Here is a 12,645-nt window from a genome sequence, read left to right as displayed (position 1 = left end):
GCTCGAACTGAACATTTCACATTCAGCGCCAGCCGAGAAAAAGCTACGGTAATTCTTATACTTTTATTGACCACGACTTATTGACTTATGATAGTAATGATAGTTCCTTCCATCACATAATATCAATCCGGCTATTCACAGTTTTGAGTAATAATCACTGGCCGTCACCCTTCATCTGTGAATATTCACATACAACAATTGGGAAAAGAATCTAGCTGGGCAATAATGAAAACTCTCTCCCTCTCTCTCTCTCCCTCCCTCCCTCTCTCTCCTTCTCTTTCTCCCTCCCCCTCTCCCTCAATGAAAACCACATGTTTTCCACTGAATTTTTTCTCCAGCTCACGAACTGGCCGTACCTGAATCTTCTGAAACAATTTCAGTTGGGGAACTGGTAAGAAAAGGATGGTTGCTTTTCTGCCACCACCCACTTCAATCTCCTTTGCTGCTGTAATATTCCATTCTCTCAGCTGAGCCTTTAAGTCAGAATCCATCTCCAAGAGAGCCTGGGAGATGACAGATTCAAATTCATCTGGCTTTTTGCCATTGGGCTTCACAATCTTTGTGCTCAAAATGAACATGGCCTTTCACTTTCGGCGCTGGCCTAGAAAAAGCTACGGTAATTCTTTATACTTTTATTGACCAGGAAGTCCTTGACTTATGACTACCGGTAATTGCTTAGCTCCTGGGGGCTATGTATGACCAGGATTGGAAATTAAGACAGTTGGGCCTCATGTGACTGAATTTTGGACACTCAGCAATTGGGACACACTTATAGCTGTTTGCAGCATCCTGAAATCCCATGACTGCATTTCACTACATTTTGCCCTCCCCCAGGCAGTTACTTCCAATTTTTGCCAAAACCACTCCCATTGTGAACCATTGACATTTGCTTAACAACTGCCAAAAATGGTTGCAAAATTGGGTTGGTTATGTGACTGACCCCTTTGATGTCTGCCACAGCTTAGGACCGTGATGGGACAGGGTTCATTGCAGTCACAAGTCGAGGACTGCCTGCATTTAAAAATTATATTTTAAAAATGCATAGTTTCTTTTTAAAAAAATGAATGTGTGAAATTTGAGTGACAGCAGAACAGCTGCACATCACTGAGGGAGCTCCAAGGATAGACTAGCCCTGTTTATAATCCAACGCTTAGCCGGGCTATTTTTTTTTAATATTGTAAAATTTTATTGTTTTTTTTATAAATGTTTTAGGGAAAAAGGTAAATAAATGTAGAAATTTTTGACAGCCACATCATGCGGGAGGTAGAAATCCCCCCAAATCTCACAACTTTAACAAAAAAAAGAGAAAAAACATCAAAATTTGAATAAACATTGGCAGCTTTTTGTTTTTACATTCAATCATCAATATATTCAATCATCTTTTGTATCACTTCCAAGAGTTACATTATAACAACAATTGCAAAAATGTTTCAACTCATTTTTGTGATCTGAGTCTTCTAAGTGTTGCATCCTCCACCCTGTCTGCTGGCAGAGCCGCGGCCTCTCCCTCCTTCACATCTTGTGTACTGTCCCCTGTTTGATCTAGGAGGGCACTATTTTTTTTAATGAAGGCCTCCGCCTCCACTACTGTGTTGATTCTAATTCTACTGCCCTCCCAGAAAATCAGCATTCCTTCTGGCAACAACCATTTAAACCATTCCATTGTTATATAATTTCTTTGCTAAAGAGGAGTATTTCTTCCTCTTATCTCTTACTTTCTTTGGAATCTGTTTAATAATGGTTATTTCTTTGTCTTTATATTTTAGTGGTCCCACCCTTTGAGCTCCTAAGACCTCATCTCTTGTGGTCTTTCTAAGAAATTTAACATGTACTTCCCTTGGCACGTTGTGTGTTCTGGCGTATGCTGAGTTAATCCTATAAATCAGATCAATATCACACCTTAGCTGTTGTTTGTCTCTTTTAATATATTCTGCTAAGATTGTGGTCATAATCTCCTTGAGATCTTCATTCTCTGTTTCTGGCAAGTTTTGGAATCTAAGAAAAAAAGACATTCTCTCAAATTCCACCTTTATCATACGGTTTTCAAATTCTGCATTCCCCTTCTGGATTGTCTTAATCTCTTCCCTCAGCCCAGTCGCGCCCTCCTCCAGCACCCCTATTTTCTGTTTATTTTGTGTTGTTTGTTGTTGCGTTTCTCTGAGCTGATCACTTAAGTCTGCCAATTGTTTTTTCAGTTCATCCTATCCCTTTAAGAGAGTTTGAAACATTTGATCAACAGATAGTTGCTTTGAGCTTTCTTCAGTCGCTTTAGGCTGTAAAAATGAAGCCAATGGTGTCTTTTTGGTAACCGGGCTGAACGTAGAAGATGTTGGGGCCGAAGACGGCTTACCATGTGGTAATTTTTTAGGACCCATATTAGGTTCAGAGATAGCTGTAAGTCTGCACAAAGAAATGGCGTCTGTGGAAAGACACAACCGGGAGAAGTCACAAAGCATGCAAGTCCAGAGGAGAGTGTAGGTCTCTATACAGCTCCAAGCCAGGTGATATAAATCAATGTTCCAAATCCAAGGAAGATACGTGCAAGGAGAGGCTCCTGGAGATCTCTAGGGTGTGATATAGTACAAAGCCAGAAATTCTTTCAAAAGGGAAATTTCATTCATAAGTGCAAGAAGAAGGAGGAAGTTGGCCATCTTGGCTCCGCCTTCACAGGAGATCAGAAAGCAACCTCCAAAGTTTCCATAAAGTAGTTTAAAAGAATCAACTCAGCAAACCTCCTTTGCAATTGTAGCAAAAAGTCATCCTCCCATTGCTTAAAGGAAGAGAAAGTAACTTTTAGCTCTCTCTCTCTCTTCCGAGGGAGAGGGATTTTCCAATTGCCGCTTTTCCGAGGGGGGGTTGAAAACCCCCTCCTCCAGTCTTAACACTTCAAAAGATTGAAACCAGAGTTTAAAAGAGGCTGCTGTTCATCAATTAAGTAGTTAAAAAGGAGATTGAGGGAAGCTTCCCACCTCACCGCATTTCAGCTGTAACGTCCAATTAGTTGTTTCCTTCCAGGCTCCGCTGGGCGAAGGCGCGCTGTTGCACACCCCCCATGCTCCCTGGCTCCTGGGGCGAAGCTGGAGACCCCCCTGTGGCCGCTGCCGATTCAGGGGGTCCCAAAAAGCCGCCCTACAGCAGGGGGCCCCTCCAACGCTCCCTGTGCTCCCCCTAAACTTAAGGGGAGCCCACCGAGAAGATGAGCAGCAGACATGAATGTCTGTCGCCTTCGGGGACCAGAAGTGATCTCCCGCCAGGCTATTTTTGAAGTACCTCGTTCCTTGTGAACCTTGTAAAATAATCCAGACAAGATGCATGGCCAAAAATATAGTATTAGCTTTGAATATTGTAAAGCACATTCCTTCTGTAGATTCAGCTGCCAATTGTCTGTCTATTGTCTAATTTGTGGCTCTTCCTTCAGGTACAACACTCAAATCCACTTGTAAATAGGTAAAACAAGTGACTTTATTGTTTTGTACTTAAGTTACAGAATCTCCCCAGACCACTTGCCAGATAAGACATTATGGATCTTGGGGAAAGTCAAGTGACAGGGCAAACCAGTAGAATATAAACTGAAAGCAAACACCATTCTTTATGAGCACTGATGATGTTACTTATTGAAACTTGGATAATGAAAAGTCTGTCTCAGAGGTCCGAGCTCCGGATCTAAATCACAATTAGAATGCCACTCTCTCCGGATTCCAAATTATTTATTCAGGCCGGATTCTCAGCACACAGTGAGTCTGTCAACAAACAAAGGTTTGGGAATAAAGCCTTTTGTATAGCACTTAACAATAGCACTTAGACTTCTATTCCGCTTTACAGTGCTTTATAACCCTCTCTAAGTTGTAACCCTCCCCAATCTGATATTATCATCCGTGGAACCCCATGGAGGTGGTAAACATGTATGAGAAACTGTTTAACTAGTCTATGTGCTGATTGCAAAGCCTGCACGTGGCACGAAATGGGCTTGTTTGAAAAACAAATGAATGACATCCATATGATAATATGGTTGTTACTCTCCAGGAGATCCATGATAAAGTCCATGGCTATCTCCTCCCACAGCTGCGTTGGTCAGCCATGGACTGTAAGAGCCCAGGAGGTTTTCTTGACTGAGGTTTCATAATCGCACAGAGCACACAGCTTTTGACATAGTCCTCTGTTGTGGCCCAGCAGGATCCGCTGGAGCTGCTGAGGGACTCAGATAGCGACGAGCCTTATGAGTCGGTTGTGGAAGAGATGGAGGAACCTGGGCAGACTTCAGACTCAGAGCAGGGAGCAGAGAGGCTGGTTGGCCACCAGGAGGCGCCTGAGGCACCAGGAGGCACCTGAGGCATGGAACAATGGGGAGGATCAAAGGGAGTTTGTCCCTGACGCTCTGCAGAGAAGGGCGGAGAAATGAAGGCAACAGCTGCTTCGGAGACAAGCTCCTCACAGATAATCAAGCCCAGGTGGTTGTGGCTTGGCCCCTCCCAAGAGCTTATTTAAGGAGAGCTTTTGGGAAGGACACTTCTTGCAGGACACAACTCTTTAAAGTAATCTGAAGTACGTCTGGTCTGAACTGTTTTGGATTCGTGTTTGGAACATGCTGGAGAAGCTTTTATCTGTATCTGTCGGAGTCTGAGTTGTTGCCAAGGTTGTTTATCTGTTAGTTTGGGTTTGGGTTTTCAGCCACCAAGATTTATAGTCCTGCCAATAAAGTGTTGTGGCATTCCAGCTAAGTTTGTGTTGGCATTCGTTACTAGACGGAGGGGGGGTCAGAACAGTCGTCTATATCGTTCTTCATTTGGGACCACCAGAACTGTGCTTGGCTAGATGTAGGGTTTTAAGAAACCTAAAATGTCCTACCTGTTTGATGTCATGACACCATTGGAGCATCTGTGACCTCAGGGTATGTGGCACATACAATTTACTGCCTTTCCACGCCAACCCATCCCATTGAGTAAACAGTTGCCAGTGCTCCTGGACCTGGAACCAGGTGTCAGTCAGTAACTCAGCCTGTAGGTTATAGGTCAGCTTCTCCACACTTATTGCAGGTTGCCGGACTGACTTGTTGAGAAGGGGGAATAATGGCATGGACCACCTCTTCCTGGAGGTTGTTGTATTGAGGTATCCAAGATAAGGCTTCTGCCAAGAAGATCTTACCCGCCAGCAGAGGTGGGTTGTTCCCGGTTCGGCCAAACCGGTAGTGGTATTTTGGCCTGGGTTGCAGAACTGGCAGTGACCCAGGCTGGCCATGCCCCCGAACTGATTCCCCAGTCACTGCTGCCATTGCCGGCATGTAGTTTAGTAGTGCGCGTGTGTGCCCGGTTCACTATAGGTTGTTCTGCGCATGCGCGAAGAACATTTTACATTGTTATACGAAGCGCACGCGAAGCAAACCGGTAGTAAAACCGGGAGCAAACTACCTCTGCCCACCAGGATGTATTTTAAGGTAAACCGGAAACATTGGTAATATTGTGCCCACCAAATCTGTTTCCTGGACAATCAAAGCAGGGAGAGCCTCAAAGTGTCCTGGCAACACTTCCAGGACGTATCGCCAGACATTAGTGTCCATCAGACAGCAAAAGCTTCTTTCTCCCAGATCGCCTACCGCTGTTCGGTATCGGTGAGTTACAGGAGGTGCCTTGTTCATTCGCCTTTAGAAGCACAGCCCTCAGAGCCATATCACTGTTATAAAGGCCTATTCAGGGTCTGGATGTTTAAGGACGAGCTCCTTGGTGAACAAGCCTTCAGTGTTTCTAAGACCTGCTGGCATTCTATCATCCATTGGAATGGCTGGCCTGTCGGGGTTTAGCTGCCATGTGCTTAGTTCTCAAAACATCTATTAACAGCAACGCCTCCCTAGCGAATGAGGGAATGAATTGCCAATAGAAATAAGTTAAACCCAAAAACTCTGCAGCTGCCTGTGTATCATTGCTGCCTGCTACTCCAGGACTGCCTGAACGTTGGTGGGATCCCACTCCACCCCTGTGCTGGAGACATGATAGTCCAGGTAGTCCAAACAGGTTTGGTGGAACTCACACTTTGATAGTTTCACATAAAGGTTTGCCCCCAACATGGGCTTCCATGATGCCCTTCCTGATTGCTTTGGGATTTGGGTGGAGGAGTGGGCACATTGGGGCAGATGCGGAGGCCAGCACCCAAGTCGAGTGCTGCACTGCCCACCTGGTTCCATTTAACTAGCCCAAAGCTTCATGTAGACATGATCTCTGGCCAGTCATAAGATGCTCTGCAGGTGAGGGCCCTGGAGCTGGGTTCCTCATTGGGGGAAAACAACCAAGCTAAGGGAATATCAAGGACCCCTCAGGCCTCTTGCAGTGCACAAAGATTCTAAGCTAAACTTTAGTTTGACCCCTCCTTCCAGCCTAGACAGTAGTTTCCCAACACTTTCACTATCTCCACTTAGCTTAGAATCTTTATTCATTTTTACACAGAAATAGACTGCATGTTGTTGAATGGATAGATTGTCCACTGCAGGATTTCAATAAGGCATCTAGAAAGAAATACTAACAGTTTTCATTCAATGGGGAATCATCAACCCACATTCAGAGGTGGATTCCTTCCAGTTCCGTCCGGTTTGCCCGAAAAGGTAGTAAAAATCTGGCGTACTTTTCTGAACCGGTAGTAATGGCAGCCTGGCCACGCCCCCAAACTAGTTCCCAGTCGCCGCTCACTTGCCCTGCTCCGCCCAGTCTCTCCTCTGCAGCTTGCCTGCCTGAAGCACTGCAGCCCTGATCTGTCTGCCTGGTAAGCCTGCGAGTCGCAGCTTAGCTAGTTGCCCCTACTCTCTTCCCTACGGCACTAGCAGTCAACCCAGAAGTACCTTACACAGAATTCCTAGACAATGGGGAAGCCAAACATTGGGAAGACAAACTAGGAGCTATTTTTCAGAACGGATTTTGGAGAGTCCCAGATGGCAGGCCCATAGCCCCACGCCACCTCCTTAGAGTAATCTGCCAGAGATTACATACAAAAGGTCATTGCAGCCACGGTAGATGCTATCAGACGAGTATGGTATGCGTCAGATGCTTACAGCGAGGCAGTCAGGATAGCGACCATCTGTAAAACATGCCAAGCTAATAATATCACTTCCTGAAAATCCATTCATGAAGGGGAGAGGACTTGGACACAGAGACCTTTTGAAAAGGTACAGATGGACTATATACAGCTACCCAAAGAAAATGTGTACCAATATGCTCTTGTATGTAGAGACCAACTAACTCACTGGGTAGAGGCCTTCTCATGCCACCATGCCACTGCCCTCGAAACAGTCTGACACCTCCTTAAGGACATAGTACCAAGATTTGGGGTACCAAGTTTCCTGGACATGGGCAGGGGAAAAGACTTCATAGCCCACATATTTCAAGCCCTTGTTATCATCCAGAACTTTCACATGCCCTACTCTCCCATCTCCTCAGGGGGTACACAGAAGGTTAACAGAGAGGTGAAGAGCCTACTGGGAAAACTATGCCAAGAGACCCACCTCTCATGGCCACAGGTGCTACCTATAGCACTCTTTTACATAAGAAAGAGGCCTAGGCGAGACTTAGGCATCTCCCCTTTCAAAATCCTCTTCGGGCGGCCACCAGACACCTTACAAGGTCTAGACCCACCCTCCCTCAGATACTGTTCAGTATCTGGATTCCTCTTCAGTGTCACTGGTGGTACTTTAGGTAGTGGAGTCAGAGGTGAGCTGTGATCCACTACAGCTGGTTTAGCATAAGTCCAATGGATCCAGGAGTCCTTTTCTGAAACTTTAACAGCCATCTGTGTGGTTACAAGACTTGATAAGGTCCTTTCCACCTAGATTGTGACGGTGAAATCCTTGTGAAGAACTTGATTCACACCCAATCTCCAGGTTCAAAGGGATGCAGGGGCTCCTCCGGGGACAGCGTCTGGGTCAGGGCACTCTGCGTCCACAGGATTTTTAGCCTCTTGTGTAGGGCTGTAAGGTAAGAAGAAAGAACCATATCCCCCCTATATAAGCGAATCTATAAGCAAATACAAGCTACCCCAATGGGATCACCCATATCAGGCCTAATAGCAGAAGCAGTCATGCAACAACTCAAATCCATAGTACTCCCACAATCCAACCAAAATTCTGGACAGGCTACATAGATGACACTTTTGTTGTCATCAAACACTCCCAAATTGAAGAAACACACCACCTACTCAATTACATATTCTCTGGGATCAAATTCACATGCAAGCTACAGGTATTTGCCATTATTGCAAATGTACAAGTTTCTTTCCAGTGGTGATAGTTGTTTTCAGGGCACATTTAACAAATGCATTGGAACTTCCTTTTTCTACCACCAGCCTCATTGAAGCATCATTTTCTTGTTAACCAGATGAGTATATGGGAAAGAAAACAACTAGTTAATGAAGCTAGAATTCCGCCTACTGAACGTTCCCATAGAGGTGAGCCTTATGTTACATGATAAATTGAGGGGAAATATTGCAGGTATTTGCTTGACGTAGAAATTCTGGTTCTTGGTGGGCTGTGGGCTGGAAAACTGACTTTTGATTAAGTGATTAAGAAGAACACTTGAAATGGAGGAAAATTGAGTTGATATTGAGTAAATACAATACAATATACAATAGCAGAGTTGGAAGGGACCTTGGAGGTCTTCTAGTCCAACCCCCTGCCTAGGCAGGAAACCCTATACCGTTCCAGACAAATGGCTATCCAACATCTTCTTAAAGACTTCCAGTGTTGGGGCAGTCACAACTTCTGGAGGCAAGCTGTTCCACTGATTAATTGTTCTAACTGTCAGGAAGTTTCTCCTCAGTTCTAAGTTGCTTCTCTCCTTGATTAGTTTCCACCCATTGCTTCTACCCTCAGGTGCCTTGGAGAATAGTTTGACTCCCTCTTCTTTGTGGCAACCCCTGAGATATTGGAACACTGCTATCATGTCTCCCCTAGTCCTTCTTTCTATTAAACAAGACATACCCAGTTCCTGCAACCGTTCTTCATATGTTTTAGTCTCCAGTCCCCTAATCATCTTTGTTGCTCTTCTCTGCACTCTTTCTAGAGTCTCCACATCTTTTTTACATCGTGGCGACCAAATCTATGTGTTGATTGGTAAATTATTTTTAAAGCATGTCTTTTGTTTACCTGACAGGTCTGTAAATATAAAGCCACCATCTATTGTACTTTGGTTGATCTAAACCATGGGTATCTAAACCTTTGGCTTCTCTGGGCCACATTGAGTGAAGAGGAATTGTCTTGGGCCGAATATATAATATACTTAGTGTATATAAATAACAAACTTCCCTTATTTTTTATATTTTTATTACAACTTTTACAAAAGAGGCCAGGATAAATATAGCCTCATGAGCCACAGCAGAAGGACATAAAAACACAAGTGCAGAGACTGATAGATACAAGGTTATGGAGCAGCCTATTTAGAGCCTGCTCAGAAAACTGAATGGGCCTCTAGTAATTCAGGGGTTGACACAGAGAAGAGGGAGTCAAACTATTCTCCAAAGCACCTGAGGGTAGAACAAAAAGCAATGGGTGGAAACTAATCAAGGAGAGAAGCAACCTAGAACTAAGGAGAAATTTCCTGACAGTTAGAACAATTAATCAGTGGAACAACTTGCCTCCAGAAGTTATGAATGCCCCAACACTGGAAGTCTTTAAGAAGATGTTGGATAGCCATTTGTCTGAAACGGTATAGGGTTTCCTGCTTAGGCAGGGGGTTGGACTAGAAGACCTCCAAGGTCCCTTCCAACTCTGCTATTGTATTTTAATCTAATAAACGAAGCACATCCCAAAGTGAAACAGCCACGACTAGGAGAGCAATCTGGCAGCCTGAGGTGAAGAACCCTCTCAGCTTCCATAAGGCACCTGGAGAAAAACAAACAAAAACATTCATAGAGTCAGTGAAGATAGTAACAGTTTTGTCTCTGGCAATACATCAAACATGAATTAAGGCAGTGAATTCAACCGCTTGGGCCCCCAAAGAAGATGGCAAGGGTCTTTTCACACAGCAGATTAAAATAAAAAAGTAGTCCTTGTTAAATGGATTCCACCAACCAGAAAGGAGGACCCATCCAAAGAGTCAGGATTTTGCAGAGGTACATTAGTGAGATCTCGGGGTGGTTTTGCTGCCAGTTTAATGGTTTGCAAACTGTTATTTTGGCAGCTTCTCTCATCTAGACTCTCAGGAAGCAGAGTCATAGAATTCAAAGTCGCAAACCCTTTCAAAAGTCACATCTGGAGTAGCTAGAAACTCTGTTTTAACAGCAGGGAAACGCCAATGTATAAAGTTTGACATTCGAGGAGAGAAACAACCTGGTCATAAGAAACAAAGTTAATGGGAAACCCATAACCAAACCTTTTGTATTTTGAAAAAAAGAAAGACAATGGTTTCTCTGGTTAAGATCTGATCATGATTGCTCTGACTAATATCTGATCATGGTTACTCTGATATAAATCTGATCAGCAACCATTTAAAGTTACAATGTCCTCAAGAAGTCACTTATGGCCATTGTAAAATCCTCCAGGTGTGGCCTTTTCTTTTTGGAGATTATTTTGGCAGCTTAGCCACTGAGCTTTGGTGGGGGCGCATCTTGTTTGAGTAAAGGCTAAGAAGCAGCATTTGATTTTCTGAGATGAAACACAATGAACAGGGAATCAGCTGAAGAGATAATTCAATATATCTACCTACTGAATCATTATTTATTTATTGAACAAATTTATACAGCTGCCAAACTCACACATAGGTGACTCTGGTCAGCTTACAACATCACACAAACACACACACACACACACACACACACACACGCAACAATAGGATCAGATCAGCTACTTGATCTGCCCCATTTCCATTTGGGTCATCAGTCCCACTAACCAAGCCACGTTTTGGGGGTCTTTTGGAAAAGCAGACTGGGGGTGGGAGGGGGCAACTGTACCTCAGAGAGAATGATGTTCCATGAAGAAAGGGCCGCCACCAAGAAGGCCCTCTTAGGTCGCCCCCACACACATGACAATCCCTAATCCATGGGACCCACAACATGCATTGCCTTCCTGCCATGGGTTAACATAACAGGGGAGGGACGGTGTCATATACTGTCTTAAATATATTTCTTTTCCCCTTTTATTCATCATCTGCCATACTGAGACAAATGAAACCCAATAAACTTCTATAATCTACGTAGAGCTTAAAAACTAGAACACATGAAGCTACCACCCCTCCTTTCTTTCCGACTTACTTATATTTATTATCATCAATGAGAATGTTCCTCTCTCTTCCCTTCAAAACACATTCAGCTTTCTTCCTCATCATTTGGGACTTTTTTTCATCCCATGAGTACTCTTACTTTTCCTGATTCTCTCTTATTGCTGCCATAAGCAGAAGAGCCTCCAAATTCAGTGTTCTTTCTTCTAGCTTCAGCCTCCCCTCCCTTCTCTTTTCTCTCCCTCATCCCTCTTTCTCTCTTTCTTCCTTCCAATGGACCTACTACACAGCTGATGCTGAACTCTTGTTGCAAAACACGGGGTGAGATATGTCTTTAACGCCTCAAAATAACGCTGCATTGCCACTAAATCCTCTCTCTTACTTTCCTAAGTCAGTCCAAAATATGTTAATAACGATCAATGTTCAGTGTCTATAGATTACTGGTGAAGTGTGGATGGGGGAGATGGGGAACATATGATTCTCTTACAGAATGTGCTTGGATCAATTTTTTTGGCAGATGTAGCGGTGTTCAGTGGTGCATCTTCCTGAGCCTGCTGTGGAATCATCGTTCAAATATGCGCAGTCTCCTCCATTTCCCATGACTTCCAACCTGCAACAGAAGCAGAAAGTAGGCAGTGGGGAGTATTTCTCACCTAGCAGTACCAAAGGGTTTACAGTTCATCTAGCTGAGCCTTGCCTTCTCAAAGTTGACTCTGCAGATTGTTCCCCAATTCACCTCTTTGGAAGTGTTGACTGTACAGTACAGCTACATGCCAGGAGCTCAACATTCTGGACTCAGTTCAAGTGGAGTTCTGACCATGCTTCTTGTACAGGAAGTCCTTGGCTTGCAAACCACAATTTGGACTGGAATTTCCATTGCTCAAGCAAAGGAGTTGTTAAGCCAGTTGTGCTCCATTTTACAACCTTTCTTTTGCCACGGTCATTAAGTGAATCACTGAAGCTGTTACGTGAATCAAATGATTTTAAGTGTATCCAGCTTTCCTTGTTGACTTTGCTTCTTGGAAAGGTTGCAAATGGCAATCACATGACCCCAGGATGCTGCAGCCATTGTAACTATTTTGCCAGCAGACCTCAGGGTGATACTGAAGTCATCAACTGGCTGGTTTTTGTCACTAGGGTGATAGAGGTTTAGTATTGTTGTTTTATTTCTGTAAACTGCCAACTCACCATGAGGGGTGGCCACATAATTCTTCCAAATAATTAAATGCATGCGGATTGCCAAGCATCTAAATTTTGATCAGGTGATCAAGGGGATGCTGTGATGGTTTTAACTGCAAGGATCAATCATAAGTCATTTTTTTCAATTGCACTGTAACTCTGAACAACTAGTAAATGAATGACTCTATATGTAGAGGAGTACCCATAATGCATTTTGAATTACATTAGTATGGCCAAATCTTTTTAGAGGGCAAATCCTGAATATTGACAGCCAGGAGGC

General features: G+C 43.9%; 1 protein-coding gene across 1 annotated transcript in view; it reads right to left on the bottom strand.

Moving 5' to 3' along the window:
- Positions 1 to 1,252: 1,252 nt before the first annotated feature.
- Positions 1,253 to 12,645, bottom strand: part of LOC309400874 (uncharacterized protein) — a gene marked incomplete at its 5' end in the record, with an annotated part of 41,195 nt that continues 29,802 nt past the window's right edge. The window contains 2 exons of the mRNA XM_081969589.1: positions 1,253 to 9,853; positions 11,674 to 11,796. Coding sequence (XP_081825715.1) covers positions 11,688 to 11,796 — 109 coding nt within the window. The 3' untranslated portion in view covers positions 1,253 to 9,853; positions 11,674 to 11,687. The remainder of the gene's footprint in view (positions 9,854 to 11,673; positions 11,797 to 12,645) is intronic.

Source organism: Natrix helvetica (assembly GCF_964273705.1).
Source record: "Natrix helvetica genome assembly, chromosome: 1".
Classification (NCBI taxonomy): domain Eukaryota; kingdom Metazoa; phylum Chordata; class Lepidosauria; order Squamata; family Natricidae; genus Natrix; species Natrix helvetica.
This window is presented reverse-complemented; position numbering and strand designations above follow the sequence as displayed.